Raw genomic sequence first — 21401 nt, 5'->3', positions numbered from 1 at the left:
GCGAAAGAAGAAAGAATATGTTAAATTTAATTAAACATTTTAAAACTTTTTCTTTGCTCAGAACCAGCTCCTCCGAAGTCACTCTTTGCGGTGAATAAAACCCAGACTTCGGTGACGCTGCTGTGGGTGGAAGAAGGGGTAGCTGACTTCTTCGAAGTCTTCTGTCAACAAGTTGGCTCTGGTCAGGAAACAAAACTGCAGGTACTGTACACGCCCATCTTCCTTCTCCGAGTTTCCTTTGATTAAGGCTAATTAGCTGAGCAAAATGAAAATCTTTGCTTTCTTTGACCGATAGAAAATGAAAACACTTCATTTATGCTTTTGTGTTTCAGTGAGAGAAATTAACAATATGCTCAGAACAAGCCCAAAGTATGTTGTGAGAACCAAGTTGCCAAATTGCCGAGTTTATTTTCACCTTTAATTTCTCTTTTGTCCCTAAACCTCAGTCCCTTTGGTTCATACCAAAGGATTAAGGGGGTTCACTTTTCCCTTTGGACATTAACTCCATTGAGAGGATGAAATTATGCCATGGAAAACATAATTTACCAAACATGAGCTGATTCCAATTTTGTGAAGGTTGCTGTATGGAACACAAATGGCAGAATTAATACCTGACTTCAAAATTTTTATCTATACAGTTGTGGATAGTTCATTATTCTATAAATAATGAAATTAAAACAAGTGCCACAAGAGAGATGCATATTACTACAAAAAAATGGAAAGAAGGGTCCATCTCTAGTTAATAAGAAAGGAAGAAAATTTTGTTTGGCAAAATGTAGGCTAGGTGAGGTGATTGTTAAAGCTTTAGAATCACAGACAGCAAATATGATGAACACTCAGTTGTCTGACAGCTCAAATATATTTTACAGTCAGACATGGAAGGAAAATGGAAAGTGTGCGAAATATCATTAAATACAGTGAATAACTGATGCTTTTTAAGTAATGAAGTTCTTTGGATTGAGAGAAAAAAGATTTCTGGGAGTATTAATCTTTTCATGCTGAGTGTTAAGATAATTTGCTTTAATATTTTTTCCTTTTGATATTGACTTCTACTAACTTATCTCTTTTTTTATCTTTACTGGATAGCAGAATCTTTTTTTTTTCATCCTAAGAATCCTTTTTGAAAACCACTGCTCTGCCAGTAGTGGGTTTTTTCCTCTAGAACTGCAGTGATATCTTCCTTTAAGAAAACAAAGGGTAGGCTGTTCCTTACTACAACTGAGTATTGTTAGCAAGTCTTTCCTTAGAAGCATTCTTTTATAGGATAATGAGAGATGGCTGTGGGAAATAAGCACTGGTGTCTATTATCTCTTTAGGCAGTAGTTTTCAGGTCCTTGTTTTGCTGGCTCATCTTCTCATAGTGTGCAGTAATATTTGTCACTAGTCTGACTATTGGCTCGCCAAATGAACAGCTTATTCTGCATAGAATAAGTGAACATTAAATATTTTTGAGAACTCAAAGTCTCTATGCCTTTGGTGGATGCTATTTAAAAGCTGAGAATGCAGACAAATGGGGGGGGGGGGGGGGGCTGTCCGTAATATACAAAGAACTACCACAAATAAAAAAGATAAAGACCAACAACTCAAAACAACGATTTCACAGAAAATAAACACAAAAGTCTTTTAAACATATGAAAAATTGATCAACCTTCTCTTATGGAGAAAGAAATGCAGAATGAAATTACAGTGAGTTATGGTTTCCACATATATGATTGGAAAAGCTCAAAGCGTTTGCCACTATGCTATGTTAGAAGCAGAGAGGGCAACAGGCACCGTCAGACATTGATAGTAGGTAGATAACTTGGAAATGTCTATGGAGGACACTTTGTCAATACCTTTCAAAACTAAAAATACAGAGCTTTTGACCCAGCAATCTAATTGCTATGAATACGAAAATATATATACATACATTGTGTATTTGCAAACATATACTTATGTTCCCATAATTGTAAAGTTATGTTCCCTGTAGCATTGTTTATAACTTATTTTTCTCTGCTATCCTTCTTCGCCTTTTAAATTTTTTATTCTGTCCCTCCCTTACCAACTCAACTATGAAAAATTTTTAAAAAATCAAAATAGATGAAGGTTACATAACATTTATTTAATTTTCTGCATCTCCAGGAACCGATTTCTGTTTCTTCTCATGTTGTGACCATCTCCAGCCTTCTTCCTGCCACTGCCTACAACTGTAGTGTCACCAGCTTTAGCCACGACAGCCCCAGTGTCCCCACATTTATAGCCGTCACAACAATGGGTAACTACATGCAATAGAAGGATCTGGTGTCTTTAAAAGTTATATCTTTTCAAATTTTTTTATGTTTTATTTTTTAAATAAAATAGATTATATACAATCTCTTCTTTTCATGGAACCCATGCTTGTTCTATTGAAAAATTCTAAGCTCTGAGGTCAGGGAGTGCTTAATTTCTATCCCTAAGTGATTTAGGGAAGATATTTCCTATAACTGAACCTTTGTTTATTCATCTGTCAAGCTAGAATAATAATATGTAACTTGTTGAGCTGTTTTGAGGCTTAGAGGTAAAGGACATAAAATCCTGGCACATGCTGTCTAAATGCTCGTGGGTATGGATTTCACCATCCTCTTCAGTGGTAGCCACAGTACCCTAACCAACTCCGGTTCACCTAGTTAAGCTTTGGCCATTAGCTGTCAAATAATGGCAATACTCAATTTCTATGTCAGAGCAGAAAAATTTCCAATCAAGCAGACACTATGAGTGGGAAAGTTTAAAAATAATGAAAGGTCTAGAATAATGCTGTATCCTTGTTCTTTTTCTGAGTTATACGTTTTATTCCCCTCTTTGTTAGAGTCTAATTCCACAGTCTGAGATCTCCTATGAAACTGCCTGTAATAAAACTACTCTTACTATCACATTACCCTTTACTAGACCCATTTTCATTTCAGTAACATTTGTCATATATTTAGCCACTGTACCCAATGATGAGTAGTATAGGCTTTTTTGGTTTGTTTGTTTGTTTGTTTGTTTGAGATTTTCAAATTTTTGTTTTTTTCAGAGGAGAGGACAAAAATTGACCTAATAAGTATATGATATCAATACATCCTTTTACACTCTTCTAAATGTAACTTATTGTTCCTCTTTGTCATCTCTACAACAAGCCAGAAGCAGTTGATATTATTAAACTTATTTGCTAGTGAGGATAATGAGGCCCAGAGAGACAGATAAAATAGCCTCCTCAAATGGCAATTAGTAGTCAAGTGAACTTGAACCAGCTCTTCTGACCATGAGTCTATTGTTCTTTCTGCTCAAGCACTCTGCCCATGAACTGGAGCCACATTGTCCCAAATGGGAAGAAACTTATGAATTGTAATGCCAGCCAGTTCTGTGATTTTATGATCAGTACAGAGAATGGAATCATTCTTGTCTTCTCTGGCTCCCTGTGAATAGTTTTATAAAACATTTGATATAAATTCCCACCTTTAATACCTTACTCTTCCATGAAGTGTGATGAGGTAGGCCATGTGTAATGCCATTGTAGATCGATCATCATATAAAGTATATGAAAGGGACACAACCTCCGTTCTCAAGGGCCCTACAGCTTATGAAAAGGTTTAATCTCTTGAGTTGTACAGATGGAAAACCTCTCAACATATGGTTACAGATCATCAGAATGCCTGCTTCTAGCAATGTGTTAAGTGCTGTAGCAGATGGCAACTCACTAATGCCTTTTTCATATACATTATTAGTTGTGAGTGAAATAGACAGTGGTGCTTTCTGACTTTAAAATCATGGGCGTAAAATAAGAGTTTGCAAGCTTCTGAAAAAGTTAAAGAATGAAAATGACTTCCAATGAATTTAAACTATATCACAGGAATTGCAGGTTATCATGTCCCTTTGTAAGAACATCCAGAATGTAGGCCTGAAATACTTTTGATCAATCCACTAACTTGTAGTTGACCCAGAAGAGGTTATTGTCAGCTTGTAGAAACATCATTGTTGCTGTTGTCACAAGTCCATTGCTCTCAAAATCAGATGGAAAACCATGAGTGAGTTCTGTTAGTTTCCATGTAATGGAAGCTGTAACTAGAATGTATGGTGTATCTGTTTAGTTACAGTGATGAATCCCAATGTGGTAGTCATCTCAGTACTGGCCATTCTTAGCACCCTGCTGATTGGATTGCTGCTGGTCACACTGATCATTCTTAGGAGAAAGCATCTGCAGATGGCTAGGTAAGTTAAGTTGGGTTAATCTTTTACCTACAGCCTTTACAATATTTTATTTATCATACATGTATGTTTTTGTAGCAGTAAGTTGTCTACTTCTATTCCTTGTTTTCTTATTTAAATGTATCGTTATTATTGAAAGTATTACCGAGGCCCTTCTTCCCCCCCTCCCCCCCCCCAGTGACTCCCTCTTCCCCTCTTCCCTTCTCCTTCCTCTTCCCCAGTCTTCATCATACCATTGTCATGTTTTCTAAGAAGACTTTTAATATTATTTTAGAAAACATTACCATTGGAATGGTAAAGCAAAAGATTGTTTGTTTACACAAAGTCAGACCACTTATCTTGTCATTTTAAGTGGCCATACATTACATTTGGATAATTTCAAAGTTGTTTTGGAGTAAAAGAAAAATCTATACCTACTCAGAATGATTGATAAAAGTTAATATAGGTGGAGATCACAAGAAAGAAAGAAAATCCCTTTTCTCATTAGTTCTATTGAAGCTGTCTTATGATAAATTATTTGTAGAGTTTGTGATTAGGTCCATTAAAAGTCCCCCATCATTTTTGTTCATATTATTCAGAGTTGCAGGCAGTTTCATTTTTCTTGCTGTTAGAAGAGCCTTTTGATTTATGATTTTGATGATTCCCTATTCCATTGTCTACCGATGCATTTCTTATCAGAGCACATTGTCAAGAACTTTCTGTGGTCCCTATGTTATCAAAACAATGATAAGTTCTCTTAACACACACACACACACACACACACACACACACACACACACACAACCAGTTACCTAGTTAAGGAAATTTGATTCAAATTTATATTTATCCAATGTTAGTTGGCTGACTTGTCATCAATCAACATCCTTCTTTCTCAGAGTTCTATCATTCACCTATTCTTAAATAAATGTATGGCATAGTTAAAGAAAAATCAGACATCAAATATCCAAGCTGTTCATGAGGAACTTAGAGCCTAGCTGGAGAGATGAAGATAAAGAAATACATTTAAAGGTATGAACTGACTTGTATCAGGGAGGATATAAAAATGGGATAACATGAAAGTAAAGAAAAGTGATTAGTCAAGAATATAAAAATCATGCTTCTTAATGTTGGCATTAGAACAAATCTTAGAAGGATAGTGAGGGTAGTGGCACAGCACTGTGGCTAGAACATGGAGTTCTGAAATCATACTCCTTAGGGTCACATCTTGATTTACAACCTATGTGTCCCTGTGGAGCCCACGGAAACTTTATTCATTTACTCAACAAGTATCTTTGGACACATGCTTTGTGTCCGACTCCTCTAGGTGCTTGGAATATAACAGCATACAAAACAGGCAGCTTGTCTTCTAGTGAAAAGATAGACAATAAATAATAAAGGTAAAAGTTAAAAGATTAGGTTGTATGTTAGCAGACAGTAATAGAAAAATAACAAAGCAGAGTAAGAGAGATTGGTAGTACCTGTCTGGGGAATATGGGGACAGGAGCTCCAGGAGGGGGTTAGAGCTCACTGAGAGGATGACATGTGAGAAAAGACTTGAACATGAGAGGGTTAATCATGTGGTATCTGGGGGAAGAGTGCACCCAAGAGAGGAGGCAGGAGCATGACTAGCAGGTTCAAAGACTAGCTGGAAGTCAAGAGAGGCTAAAGCAGAGGAAATGCACAGAGGAGGAGCAGGAGTGATGTCAGATCATATAGGGTTGCATAAGCAGTTGTGAGGACTTCGGCTTTTACTCTGGGTAAATGGGCAGCCATTCGAGTTTAAGCGGAGATTAAAAATACCTGGCTTACATTTTAACATTTTCATTTTGACTTTTATGTAAAACAGGCTGTAATAAGGCAAGGACAAAAGCAGGCCTGAGAACTGAGGCAGCATTGACCATAATCCAGGCAATAGCGAGACGATAGTAATCCCACCCAGAGGAGTAGCAGTAGTGGGTAGGAAAAAATAATCAAATTCCAGACATATTTTGAAAAGAGAGGCAATAGGATTTTCTAACAAATTGCATGTTGGATTGATACAAATGGAGTCAAGAATAACTCCAAGGTTTTTGGCCCTGCCAACCAAAAAGATGGGATTGTCATAAACTGAGTAGGATTTCACATGGAAGGGTTTTGGAGGGGGAACATCAGGGCTTCAGTTTGGGAAACGTTATGTTATGTTGGAGATGACTGCAAGGGCAGGTGTGAAGGAGACAGTGTAAATGTCTGGTGTTCAGGAGAGAAGTCAGGATTGAAGATAGAAATTTGGGAATTGTTAGTATATAAATGGTGTTAAAGCTGTAGATGGGATGAAATCTGGGAAGTGGAAATTAGAAATCTCTGGATTAAGCATCAGAATAATCTATAATAATATTAAGATTTTTGTGGAGAAAAAATGGGTAGCAGCAAAAGAGACTGACACAAGACATCCAGTGGATGGAAAGGAAAACTAAGAGTGAGGTAGTTTGGAGGCTAGTGCATATCAAGAAGGGAATATCTGCCTGGCTGGTGTGGCTCAGTGGTTGAGCATTGACCTGTGAACCAGGAGGTCACAGGCTTGATCCCCAGTAGGGAGTATACAGGAGGCCTCCTATCAATGATTCTCTCTCGTCATTGATGTTTCTGTCTCCCTTCCCCTTCGTCTCTGAAATAAATAAAAATTACATTTTTTAAAGAAGGGACAGCAACCCCTACCTTAGTGGATAAATGAGGAGCAATAATGCAGTAATAGCATAGCATAATACTCATCTCATAGGGAGTGTGCAACAAAAGCTAGCTCGTAATAGTAATAGAGGAGGGTGTGGGAATGTGGTAGTGGGGGTAGTGGTATTAATGGGGGTGTTATTGCAGGAGCATCCTCAATGCTGCATACAGCAAAATATTTAGGAAAAGTGGTTCTGCTTCAGCCTGCTGGTTTTTAGGACAGAGGTTTCTTAACTTTTTCTGTGCCATGATCCACTGGCAGTTTGATGATACTGTGGTTCTCTTCCAAGAAAAATGCTTTCTTTTTAAGTGCATAAAATAAAATACATAGGGTTAAAAAAGAAACTAATTATATTAAAATATGGTCATCAAAGTATGTAAAAGAACAAATGTGTTGTATGCTTCTTTATTAATGCATTAGGTAACAATATGTAGTAAGTGTACAGTAATTCTCATATTTTCCCATAGTGATATGGATAATATTTCCAATCCCTGAAGAAAATCCATTATGGAAAAATATCTGCAATTTCTATTGTTAGCAAATCTCACAGTACTGATGATATTATTGTGACTTGTTACTTACTTTAATAATTGAAAGAACTGCTAAGTATATCATCAGAAAGCCCTAAATTCCATTCTTGGACCCCAGTTTAAAAACCCTTGAATTGGAGAGTAAAAAAATTTCTTCTAAGTTAAATGTAAATAAATTCCTATATATTATAGGAAATGGACAAAGGAAAGTCAATTGATGTGTAATTCAAAAAACAGTATGATATAATATAGTCATGTATTTTTCAAAAGAAGAAAACTATTCTTAGAACATCTGATAAGAACAGGAAGATAACTGAATTAGCATATTGTGTCAGTAATGTCAAAATCTCTGCTTCAATTCTGAATAAGTCCATCAATTTCATGGAGAGGGAAAATGAGATGCATGAGCCCCAGTGAGCTACGTTATTTATGCATGATATTAAGCAAAAGATGGAGAAGGTATGAGAATATGTTTACCCTTTTACTCCAATTCTAGAAAAAAGGTTAACAATATTTTCTGCTGGCAGATTAATAAGCAACATTCTGGATAAGAGGCTCTGCACAGGCCTATCTGTTTTAATATGTATCATTCTTTTACTCTCATCTCAAGTGATGAATACTATGAGGATCACAACATGAGGGGAAATTTTTGGTGAAAGAAAACAATACATCTTGATCTGCCTTCATTCTAGTGGGGAAATCAATATGCTATTAAAAACAAAACCCCATGAAGAATATTTGCTAAAAAAAAAAAAAAAAAAAAAAAAAAAAAAAAAAAAGCCTTCATTTTATCTAGAACAGTTGCTATAGCTTACTTTGTAAAAAATATTAAATCCCAAATAGTTCAAAGATTTATTTAGGATCCTGAGTGCTTTTTGGAAAGGATTGTGAACTGAAACCTTTTGGCCTCAACTTGCTGTGGGGATGTGCGACCTTGTGAAAAATTGTTTTGTTTTGCTTTATCTTTCTATTTTGCATTTTATGCAAAGAGAAACCCTTAGAACTCATTTTAGCTTTTTAAAAATGCAATGTTATGATGATAAGTGGGTGAAGACTCATATGTCACGGTAAAAGAGTGCTCCATCAAGCAGTCACCTTGATTTTGTGATTCCTTACATACAGGGAGTGTGGAGCGGGAACTTTTGTCAATTTTGCGTCCTTGGAGAGGGATGGGAAGCTTCCGTACAACTGGTGCGTATTCTTTCAGAACAAGCCTCCAGACCGCGTAGCTACGCTGTTTGTGCTCCAAGCTGTGTTTTACTCTCTTTGGGGGATACATGGTTTTTGTCTGGTTATCCTTTTTCATCATTTCTCTGACAGTGGACTTTTAAAGGTCAGATCTGCACAGAGTATATTGGTATATATTCGTTTAATACAATTAAGAAGTAGCAAAGTGTCATAGTCTGTTCTGTATTTACTATATTGAACAAAGGACTCAATCATCAGTTAGGCCAGCAGCTAACTGTGCCATGAAGGGCTTACACTGAACAAGTGTGGGCTGGCGGCATGACAAGAAACCCCAATGAAGCTAGTGGCACAGACAGCATCTCTACTTAAGCTCACCCTTCAGTGCCTGGGCACATGAACCACCACCTCCGTTCAAACATCAGCAGAAGTATTACAGCCCAGGGCCCTAGACTCCTACTTACGGGTAAATATCAAAGCCAAGAAGGTTCCATGAGAAAACATGGCATCATTTTTCTTTATTTAGTATTTAGGATCTGGGGGGAGAAGGAATTTTGAGAATGAAGAAAGCACTTACAGGGGATTAAATTGGTTGACATTATACTTGACAAGGAAACATGAGAATTAACCATGCATGGCAATCAATATCAAATGACACTGCTAATTAAGTAACCATTTACCGAAGCCAGCACGGCTTCCATGATCTAGTTTGGCTTTTGTGCAAGCAACCGTGCAAAGCACATTTAAACGCAGACATTTCGTATTAATTCTTGGTAAGTAATCTTTGTTCTGTTTTTAGTAATCCCCCCGAAATGATTAGTCTTAAAGAAATTGATATGTGATACTGGAAATTGTACTCTACAGAATCAATGAGGGAAGGAGGATTCTACTTAAAATATAAATTCTACCTCCCTGAGTGGGCACTTACCTACTTAAGGCCCACTCTGGTAGAAAATCTAGTTGGAATAGGATGCTTTTGCACTGTTTTAAAATTTTAGTCCGAACGGAATTTTGCTATTGAAATGTGACTAATTCACTGGTGAAGAGAGAGAAATTCATAAACCCTTGATGGTGAAAAGTTAAGAGACGTTACTAGCTTTGTCCAAACATATTACCATGTTTTGCAAGATGAAGAGACAAATTCCCTGATACTTGTTTGCCACCTGGCCCATCCTTAAAAATGGTCCAGCCACAGAGCAGTGGTGAGCGGCTCACGTGGGAAATGATTCATTTGTACACGTGCCCCAGGAGAGCTGTGTATTGACTGCACAGCCAGTCACAGTTTATAAAATATGGGGGACCTGTTACAGGACAACTGAGGCAAAAGAGACTTCACTTCAGGGCTTTTTTTTATATATAAAATTCAGAAAATCCTCATCCACTCTTGGCAAAGACAGGTTTTCCAGGCCCAGCATTTTGGGGCTGAAAATAGCTATCTCGGTGCAGATTTGTAAAAACTAAAGTGACAAGGCGACAGCTTTTCCCCCTGATTCTCAGAACAACTGTCGATGCAACCATACGATGTCTTTAAATCTGCATTAATGAATGTTCTATGTTACAATTGGTTGGAATATCTGAAACTGGTTTCGAACCACGCATTTTAGACCAGCAGTCTGAATGAGAATCCAAGTGAAACGCCATAGTTTTGCTCCCACTCCGCTGAGTATTGGTTAAGCTCACAGACGAGGCTACTGTTCCTGAATGAATGGCACCTGAGTGTCATGCCCTACCTCCTTGTTGAGGGTTATTTTTTAGACACGGTGTATCAGTTAAAATAAAATTAATGTAGAAAGTCACAGTAATGCACGAAAGTGTCCCGAAAGCTTCGAGTCTTCATCAGAACCGGTACATGTAAACTCACCATTTATATTCCCTCCCACAGCTATCAAATGATGTTTTACAGGTTCCTTAAAATAGACTTACTTATGCACTGGGTAATATCTGAGAGTAAGACTCCAGATAACTAATGAGGCATTTAAGCGCTTCATTTCACTGAATGCGAAATGTAATCACCTAATAGCAGGCTAATTAACACAAAATGCATTGGGAAAAAAAAATCTGATTACAATAAGAGGTTGTGCGTGAATGAAACTGATTTTGACGACAATATTATAGCACTTCAGCCCTCAGGTTTAAATTTCACGGAACGGAATAATATTTCATTATAATGAACGTGCTCGTTTTACTTGATTCCAGTGAATAATGTACCGATGTCTGTTCACAATTTATCTTACTAACTCTTGCCACTTCTTCATCTTTACACCTGTTATCTATTAATGCTCACAGGCGTAGGAGTATATTTGCTTTCCTAACCCTGCTACCTTCATGTCTTTGGACTGATTATCTTTTGGCATTTTATATTAATCCTTGGTAAGTGATTTTCATTTTATTTTTTACTATTTACCTAACACAGTCTTTGAAAGTTAGCTTTCAGGAAGTAAGCAAAACAGAAAAATTCTTTTATGTGTTGGCAGCATCTAAAATTATTCATCATTGAAATGAATTAAAGCAGTGAATGGTACCAAGATGCTAACAATAATGTTTCCCAATTAAATTTTCTTCCTGTGATGTTCTGGCATGCTTTCCTTCCATGTATTTCCAGTCATTTGTTTCTTCCTGAGTCAATCCAATGGCCTCTCATCTTTATAAATGCTTTCCATGTTCCTTCCCATCTCCATCCATTGCAGAGTTCCATTTTCCCAAGAAGGAAGAAATGCATTGAGGTCGAGAAACCCAGAGCATTACCCCCTGCATTTGGGTCCTCCATGTTGACTTTTTGTGTAAGAATGCTAACCTAGCCAAAACCGGTTTGGCTCAGTGTCAGTCTGTGGACTGAAGAGACCCAGGTTTGATTCTGGTCAAGGGCACCTACCTTGGTTGTGAGCACATCCCCAGTGGGAGGTATGTAGGAGGTTACTGATCGATGTTTCTAACTCTCTATCCCTCTCACTTCCCTCTGTAAAAAAAATCAATAAAATATACATTTTTAAAAAAGAATGCTAACCTAATGAATATGGAGCAAATGACCATGTTTAATCCTCTTTATATATCTATCATATTTATTTATTTATTTAATATTTTAATATTTCTTTTATTGATTTCTGAGAGGAAAGGAGAGGGAGAGAGGATCATTGATTGGAATGCTCCCCCTTCTTTCCCCCTCTTCCCTCCTCCTCTCCCCCCCCCCCCCCCCCGCACCGCCCATTGGGGATCAAGCACACAACCCGGGCATGTGCCCTTGGCTGAAATCGAACCCAGGACCCTTCAGTCCACAGGCCAACACTCTATCCACTGAGCCAAACCAACTAGGTCTAACTGTCTTATTTAATTGTCATTACTCTGCAGAGGGTATTGTCACCCCTTTTTAGAGATATGGAAATAGAAGTTGAAGAAGATTAACTAAGGACTTGATGAGCTACTGTTCTTGAATGACTAGTATCTGAGTGTCCTGCCATACCTCCATGTAAACTGCTACTTTTTTAGAAATGGAGTATAAGTTAAGATAAAAAGCTGCAGAAAGTCACAGAATGCAGCTTTATATGAATGTGTCCCTTGCTTAATTATTTGATTTTCTCATTTTCCACCATTCATTTTAAGCCAGGTGGGCCTATGCTTATTTGCATGTCTTTTTAAATATAAATATAACTTTTTATTGATTTTAGAGAGAAAGAAATATTGATTTGCTCTTATTGATGCATTCAATGGTTGATTCTTGTGTGTGCCCTGGCCAGTGATTGAACCCTCTACCTTTGTGTATCTGGACGATGCTCTAACCAACTGAGCTACCTAGCCAGGACTGGCATGTCTTTTTTCATAGATCCCTCTGATGAACTCAGGATCTAATTTCAGCAACCCTTCAAGGTCCACTACTTATAGTACTCATCAAATTACATGAGAACCGAGCTAGAGGTAAAAGCCTTTCAGTGGTTTGTAGACAAACAATCCTGAAACAGGAAATGGTTATCTCCAGGCAAGCACAGAAGGCAAAACAAAGAGCCTTCTGTCACTTTCAGTAAACTGCACACACATAGATCAATCAATAAAAATATACTGATTGTAACCTTTGTTTTCAGCCTGAGGCTTGTGCCATGCCAAACATCAAAATAAAATTCATGGTCCCTTCTCCTAGCTTAGCTCAGTACTGGGAAAGCCGCCCGAATTCCCTGCTGTTTGCTGCTTTTCATCTAATAACTCACCCCTCCTAACATACTGCCCAGCTTCTACCCACTTCACGAAGAGATATGTTCCTATCTGTTTTCCAAAATCCTCCTGATGTCTGTAGTGGTTCGTGTGGAAATCAATTCTCTTTCTCATAGTGTTGCTGGAATCTTTTCCCAGGATGGTTGCAGATTCAGGGCCGAACCCCAGGGCTCCGTTGGCTTAGTTAAGGATTGTATTCTGCCACAATTTCTGACTTTCATGATCTCAGATTATCTGGATTCAGTGTTATTACTCTCTCTTTTCTTACTTCCATATTCACCCTCATACTGTTCCCTACTATTCATCTGCCTGGTCTAAGTACTCCACAGTTGTTGACATTGTAAGCATGAGGTAACATTTACTTTAAAATGCTCAGCTTTGCTCATGGTTATTGCATGCTAAATTCAGCGGGTGATATAATTCTAAAGACCTTTTCTTAAGATTTGGGGGTGATTTCCATTTAGCTCATGAGAAAGTAAGTAGTGCTTATGAAATTGTTTTTAATCATCATGAATCCCACGTTCTGTCATTGCTTTATATTCTTCTTTGCAATGAATTCCAATCTGGCTAGCTTTCTACGACTGTCATACCATGAAGGACTTACAAAGAATGCAGCTTAGCTTCTTGAAATCATTGGGGCATTGAACCTTACCTAACATAAATGATAGGGAAAAAATTAAAAGAAGTGTATCATCCTATATGGACATATACCATATTTCTGGTGGTTATCGTCAGTTAGTCATAAAATTTTTTGCAATGAGATGTTACCCTAAGCATCACCCAACATGTTCATTGTAACATGCCCACACATTCACTTTTTCCATAATGTGCTGAAGTTAAAATTGTTAGCAAAGCCTTAACTTACATGTTTAAAAATGAATTTCTCGTGAGGTTAGTCTTAGAATGAACACAGCAATTACAGTGATAATTATATCACTATTGCTGTGGAGTCTCATAATTCAGTCTTTTTGTCATGTCCCACAGCCTTAGGATATCTATAGAAACTCAGCAAAATCTAGGTGTAACAGTGAGAGTCGTACACAATCATGAAGACCTACAATTATGATGATCAGAGTGTGGCAGTGAGTCATCTTTAAGCAAGTGGTAGAATTTCACATGCATTTAAAGTTCATTCAATCCATGAGTGAGATTGAAAGAAACACCAGCGCCTCTCCTCCATGCGTCAGATTTCTGCCCAGCTGTGAATAGTAGCAGCTTAATATCTCAGCACTGAATTTATTCAGTGTCACCCTCCCACATACACTTGTTTCTTCCCCGGTTCCCTTAGAGTCTGTTTGGTTAGGAAAGGTTTCTTTCTTTTTTAAAAAATTTCACTCCCAGTCACAAAATATGCTGGCAGCCTCCTGACGTCGCGGGAACCATCAGCTATCTATGCTAACATTCTGCTACATGAAATGAGTGTGGGAATCCTAAAGCTAGCTGAATTACCATTGCAAGCGCTGAGTAGGAGATTATTCAAGAGGCATTTCTTTAGGCTCCCAAATGCTTGTGTGGTACAGCTCTGCCCAGTATTTCAGTGAGGTTTTGGGAGGGTAAGGGAGAGGCAAAGTAAAACGGCAATGTTTTGTTCCCTTTACGTAAATCCCAAGTAAAGAAGACAGAGAGAAAAGATGGGGACAGGAACTCTTGAATGGATTGTCTTCACTCAGAATTGGAAAGAATGAAAACTACATGAAAGCAGAAATACCACTTGCCTTACAGACATACCCCTACATTTTCTGTCCTGCTTTACTTTCTCTCCATCCGAAAGTCCCATTTCTCCAGTGGGACTAGAGGAGTCCAAGTAACAAATTCTTAATGGAATCATTAAGTAAAAAGGATCAGGGTGACATAGCAAGGTTGTTTGTTTTAACTGAATTAAATAAGCATTTAGTTAACACCTACTATGTGTTCCAATAGCTGTGCTCAGCTCTGGGGGTAGAGATGGTCTAGCTGCCAGACTATCAGTCTGATGGATGGACAGTCAGACAATGTGAGAAATGCCTCACGAGTAAAGCACTGTGCAAGCCGAGAAAGTAGTGCTTTATTCTGCTAAAGGCTTTCTGGAAATGGAGGTATCCAAGCATGCATAATTCCCATGTAAATAAATATTTTGGCACATGAGGGTATTCATCACACCCAGTTGTTACTATAGATTATTTTCTGAAAGTTTGGATGCTCCCATCAATTTTCAAAGATCCTGGAAAATACTTATAAAAAGTATTTGCTCACAGTCATACCTGGTATTACTTATGTAAGAAATTAAAGTATTATATAATAATGAAGTGCTTCAGCAGACTATCTTAGCATTCGCTACTAGATCAGTTATCTTACTTCTTGGTTGAAAACTATTCCCCTAAGTACCCCTTGTAATTAACTGAAGCATACCTTGAGTTGAGCTTACAGACTAGTAAAGAATTAAGAACAAGCAAGTAATTGGTCCAATTTCTCAAACAGCTTAAAAGCTAGTTTATAATTGAATATAAACAATGCTATAGTGAAATTATATAAGACATAAGCCAACACTGGGTAGCACAAATTCACATGCCCAACAAAAATGTCCAGAAAAGCTATTTTAGTTTTAATTAAGAGACCAATATATCTTCCCTCCCACCATTATTTTTCACTGTTATTCCTTGGTTCTTTGCTTCTTACCTATAGGACTGGGAGAATTCAGGCGGTTGGTATTTTTATATATTTAAAAAATGATTTTAGCAACTTAATCACAAGTAGCAAGAAATTATATTTAGATTTCTGTTTCTGGCAAATATTAAATATAAAGTATAGGTATGTTCCTACAATCTATAGAGGTGTTTTTTTTTAATGAATCTTAAATTATTATCATATGTTCTCATTTAAGGAAAAGTAATTAAACAAATCTGAGATACGTTTAGTGAAAATTAAATAAAATTGAGGTGCTTGGTATAATTATTTAAAATTCTTCAAGTTTAATCATTATGTTAATCAATTATTTTGCCCAAATAAATTTGTCTCTTTTTTTTTCATTCTCAGGAGTAAAAATGGTTTAAAGAAAAGAAAACTGACTAAGTAAGTGTTTTCATGTTTGAGACATAATTAGTATTTTATATTGTGCATGCTTAAGGTGTATACTATATTGACTTGACAGATTTATATATTGCCATATGATTACTACTCTAGCATTAGCTAGGCATCTCCATCTGTAACATAATTATCATTTTCTTTTTGTGGTAAACACACTTAAAGTCTAGTTTCAGCAATTTTTAAGTATGTATAAGTGCTTCTTACTATTTCATTTTAAAATATTTTCTTTAAAATGTTCTTCATAATGATGTTAATATTACAAATTAAAAAGGTTGCTTGTTTTCAAATAGAAGGGATGCTTAAGAAAGAGGCAAGGAGCATTTGGGATCTTGCTCCCAGGCATATATCCTCATTTTGGCTCAAATAAACTTCTTACAATTATTTAAAAAAGAAAGAAAGAAGCAATTGTGTATTTAAATGACTAAGATATTATGTGTTGGTGTGTTTGCACATATGGATGGCATGACTGCTAAGGTGGGTGTATGAGAGAAACCATATCAGGAATAAAAAAATATTATCAACAAATGACATCTGAGAAAGAATAGGTTGTTAAGAGTTATCAAAGTCTTGCTGAAGAAAATGTTTTTCTAAATCGATTTTTTAAAATTAATTTTTAGCCACATCAAAACTGTACAAAAACCTTTGTCATTTTGTACTTGGAAGTTCTGTGCTTATTGCAGAGAGAGGCTTTTATTAGATTTGATGTTATAATAAATGCTTTGAAAAGTGCTGCCTCAGGAAATCTTTGTAATAAATAGAAAGAAGACAATTGCTCTTGCTAGCCTGTGGTTTTCCTTATCTACTGAACTGTTAAATCATAAGAATTAAGATTCTGATGGGTGAAAATTAGCCATCAGTTGATTTCAAAAGCCTAATTAGATGATCACCTCCAGGCCTTCAGTTAAACTGTGCACTTAAAGAGCAGAACATCTATAAATAGAGCTCATTCTTGATACTTGCCCAGGATAGAATATTGGTGAATTAATCTGAGGCAATTAGGGGTTCCAGCCAGATCTATAGCATCTATGCCAATGAGGAAAAAGTCACAGAGTACATAATACAAGAAAAAAGTTGATGCAAATATTTCTATATAGCCTTGAGTGACATAGTATTTTAGCACATGTAAACAACAACATCATTTTTTTCCTAAATCTATTTCAAATCAGTATGCATCCATTGGCATACACCAAGTGATATAGGAGACACAAGACTGACCTAAAGAGAGGAGAGCTACTATCACCTGGAAGAAATGATTTGACAGAAACAGAAAGACTTTGTTGCCCAAACTATCCATTGGGTTGTTAAATGAGACATAGAGGCATAGACTAGAGCAGTTAAAAGACAGGGATTCAGAACCAAAAAGGGAGTCTCCATCAGGATTTGCTCCTCCCAAGGCCCAGGCAGAGAGGAGAAGGAGAAGCAGGATGTGGACAGAAGTTTCGGTAGAGGTTAGGAGTGGTGGAAACTGCCCACAAGCCAGAACATTGCATCAAACCAGCTTCCTCATTTCCTCTTCTCATTTTCCCTCCAATCTTATCTCCTTCTCTAAAAGTCAACTATTGGGGGCTTTATATCCCCCTCCCCAACTTTCTATTTATTTTCTCTTTACCTTTTCTCTTTCACCCCAAATGCCCCCAACCACCAAGTCCCCTTGGCTCTCCTTTCCCATCTCCACTTATCTTCATCCCATCACTCCTTTCCTCCACCTTCTCCTTCCCCCTTTCCCTCTAAATCTTTGACCTGCTTATCTCTGCTCCCTCCCAGCTTCTTTTTTCTCATCCTTCTCCTCATCATCCTCTCCCTGATGTTCATACTTCTATTTCCTGGTTCTTTCTCTGTCTCTCTTTTCCCTGCTTTTGCTTTTTCTAACCCCTAAATATTTTCTTTGACTTGCTATTCTTATTGATGTTCCCATGTTTAGCCATTTTGGGGAAGGATGGCAAGTTTGAAGTATAAAAGCTTTTAACCAGGAATCATTCCTTCTGGGCTCCAGCCAGGGTTGCACAGCTCAATAGTCCCGTGGTCTTGGACTACTCCCTTGATTCTCTTAGCCTTGACTCTCTCATCTAGAGCATGGAGTAATGTTGGCCATGTCTATCTTACCATCAATCAAGCAACATAACATATGTAAATATTTTAGGTGTATATAACTCATTAATGTTATTGTTATTAAGAAAAACCATTAAAGTTTAAATGTATTATCTAGGAGGTATAATGGCCTTTAAAATCTAGTAAAATAAGTTAACTGTCAGATTAGCTAACGAACAACTTTAAACAAATGGCTATAAGTACTGTGTATTTGCTATGAAGATATAAGGCCACACGTAGATGACATAAGCTGAGTAACTTGCAACAAGACTAAAAGAAAGGTCAACTATATGGGCCCTGACAGAGTAGAAGGCTTGGGGTAGGTGGCAGAGGACAGCATGCTGCAGAAGCTTAGGGAGCAGGTCAGTCTGGGTAGAGTATAGGCACAGTAAGCAGCTATAGAAAACTATTGGAGACGGCATGGACGGACCTGGAAAGTATTATACTAAGTGAAATAAGCCTACCTGAGAAAGACAAATATCACACAATCTCACTTATTTGTAGAATCTAATGAACAACATGAATTGACCAACAGAATAAGACCCGAAGCAGGGAGGCATGGAACAGTCTGACATAACTCGGTATGGAGTTGGGAGAGACGAGAGAGATAAACCAAAGAATTTATATACTTACTAGGCACCCAGAATCACACAGCACCACCCACCCTCAAGTCATGGGTCTGGCCCTGCCTCCCTCCACGGGCCCCACAGCAGCCGGGGCCCGCTGCTGATCAGGCCCTCGCCCAGCGCTGTGTGTGAAACCTCCTCCTGTCTGGTCAGCCTGTTATGACGTCCCAGTTAATTAGCATATTTCTCTATTTTATATAGAGATATTTTATATAAAGATATTTTATATAAAGATATTTTATATAGATGATGATATAGATAGATATAGATATAGATATAGATATAGATATAGATATAGATATAGATATAGATATAGATATAGATATAGATATAGATAGATATACAATAGATAGATATGCATAGCCCATGGACATGGGCAATAGGGTAGTGAAACTATGGGGTGCTGGGTAGGGGCCGAGAGGAGGGGGGTAAGAAGGAAGAATGGAAGATATCTGTAATACTATCAACAATAAAAATATATTTAAAAAGAAAAAAAGGAAAACTACAGGAAACAAGCCATAATCCTTATTAAAAAAAAAAAAAAAAGAGAGAAGAGGTGAGAACTTTTGCTACAGATGTAGAAACATATGCTCCGATGTCTTCTTAGATGGTACCTCTGAACCTGCATATCATTTAATAAATACTATGCAAACCTCTAAGCATGTCTCTCAAACTGAGGCCCTGGCAGCTCTCTGGATCTATTGCTCCACCCACAATCCTCCTCTGTCCTGGGGAAACAGCATAGTCAGCAGCCCAATTCCTTAGACTTATAAAGCCTTTTTAAACTGGCAAAGTTCTTTAATATGAGGGGTGCAACCTTATGAGGTGGTATGATAATGGTATTCTATAGCTGATTATGCTAAATCTCAGAAGAGTTAGGTAAACTCTCCAAAATCACACAGAAAGTAAAATAAAGCCATAACTCCTACAAGTGTGCAAGGTCTAATCCATTTTTCCCTCCGTAAACCAGAATTTTCTAGAAACCACACATATGAATATGTGTGTGAGTTTGCATGTATATACTATTTTACTGCTGGAGTAAATTGAAAATCTAAAGATATCTCCCATCTCAAGGATGTTTCATATAGATGGCTCTCTTTTTAATTACAATATAGTAAGGACTGACAACTTTAATCAAAAAACAAACAACAATAAAAAACAGAGTGCTAACCTTTGAGAAGCAAAACTATTTTCTCCAAGAAAAGTGTTCATGTTTGAAAAGTACAGTGTTAAACAATACCCATCGGTAGGGTTTTTTAAACATACTTTTCTTTGTGTCTGACAAAGCCCGGTTCAACTGGACGACTTTGACGCCTACATCAGGGATATGGCCAAAGACTCTGACTATAAATTTTCTCTTCAATTCGAGGTGAGTGAAAAAAGCAGGCCCTGCCTTCTGGTAGATGGGGCAAGGGGACTGGCAGGTGTGGGCTGGTGTTCTGTCTTTGCTCACTGGGCAGCGCTTGGAATGAGGTTACATCATAAACAGGATGGGCTCAGGAGTATCTATCTGATCTGCAGGTTCAGAGATGGGATGTCAGCTTTTAGTTACTACGTCAGGACTAGGGGCACAGATGGAGGGAAGGAGATGCAGGCACTGAGGTGAACAAACGTGGTTGTGGGAGAAGCTTCCATTGAAAATCAAGGTGATCGAGACTGCAGGGGAAAGCAAGCTGACGACTGAGATTGGAAACAGAATTTCACTCTCAGGGGATTTTTAGTGTATTTCTCATGCCACTTGGACCACAGTGTGGTGAGTGCAATGGATCTGTTTGTCTTATGGGCATTTAAGAGTCTAGAGTGGGGCTCTACCTATAGGACTCTTGGCATTCTAATTAATATTTCCTTGTGACTTTTTGTGTCCTTTCCTTGGAGAAATTGGGGAGAATCAGACATGCTTTGTGTAGAAGAAAAGAGTTGGCGGCACCTCCTATTTCTGAGGCACACATATTTGTTTGAGTCCAAGACCATGTGTCAGAGCGGCAGGAAATGAGTAAGCCTGGATCTCAGCAGTGTGAGGACTATCACCACGCGTTTCATAGCACGTAGTGCAGTCTGGGCGGGCACATCTTCAACTTTCTACAGGGGGGTCCATGATGCAGGGGAATCTGAGAAAATGGAAAAACAAAGTGGCTTTTCTAAATACTGTAGGTTTTTTTTAAAAAAACCTCCAAGGTGCTCTTTCCTGTGAAATAGTAGTTTGTAGAATGTAGCTCCTTCTTCCTCATTATTCATATTAACTTCTTCTTTCCACCCATCAGCCAAGGACAGCTTTGGTCTGCAAGAAATGAGGAATCCCAGTATAGAAATTCTGACAGGAAAGTTAAGCATGAGAACTTTAGATGTTATCTGTTACAAAGCTTCTAACTACCGCCTGTGTCATGAGAAATTCCACAGTTAGCCATTGAGTGCAGGTGCATAAGAAATTACAGATGTTGCACCAAATGCTGTATTTCAAAGAACAGAAATTCAGTTTGAATTGGAGATTTATGGTGAGGATGTCATTTCAGAAAGTATGTCAATGAAAGGAAGAGAGTTTTAGAAGAAAACATAAGCCTTTGCTGGGAGGATGAGGAGTCCCTCCCGTCAAACTTTGGCATAACTATTACTGTGCTTCTGAAATGCATTATTATTAAAAATATTCAATTAGTCTTTTATTTTTTGTAAAAAGAAAATATTATTTTAGTTGTCCATCACTGGAACACAATTCAAACTAGTTTAGACCAAAGAAAAATTGAATTCATTCCCAGGATGCTGTTATCTCATGTGATCAAAGGAAAGAATGAGTAGCTGAACCAGGAGGGCAGGGAAGCAATCCTGTCT

The 21401-nt window shown here is 37.6% G+C and overlaps 1 protein-coding gene across 3 annotated transcripts in view; it reads left to right on the top strand.

Moving 5' to 3' along the window:
• The window catches only part of PTPRO (protein tyrosine phosphatase receptor type O), a 206816-nt gene that overhangs the window by 156521 nt on the left and 28894 nt on the right, over positions 1 to 21401 (top strand). For 2 of the 3 annotated variants that reach the window (XM_084877904.1, XM_084877906.1), the window contains 7 exons: positions 62 to 201; positions 2122 to 2254; positions 4086 to 4206; positions 8539 to 8607; positions 10888 to 10971; positions 15814 to 15849; positions 19866 to 19947. In XM_084877904.1, the coding sequence (XP_084734030.1) occupies positions 62 to 201; positions 2122 to 2254; positions 4086 to 4206; positions 8539 to 8607; positions 10888 to 10971; positions 15814 to 15849; positions 19866 to 19947 (665 nt within the window). The remainder of the gene's footprint in view (positions 1 to 61; positions 202 to 2121; positions 2255 to 4085; positions 4207 to 8538; positions 8608 to 10887; positions 10972 to 15813; positions 15850 to 19865; positions 19948 to 21401) is intronic. The other variant, XM_084877905.1, reaches the window with a different exon arrangement.

The sequence above is a fragment of the Pipistrellus hanaki genome, assembly GCF_964339955.1.
Source record: "Pipistrellus hanaki genome assembly, chromosome: 3".
In the NCBI taxonomy this organism is placed as follows: domain Eukaryota; kingdom Metazoa; phylum Chordata; class Mammalia; order Chiroptera; family Vespertilionidae; genus Pipistrellus; species Pipistrellus hanaki.
This window is presented reverse-complemented; position numbering and strand designations above follow the sequence as displayed.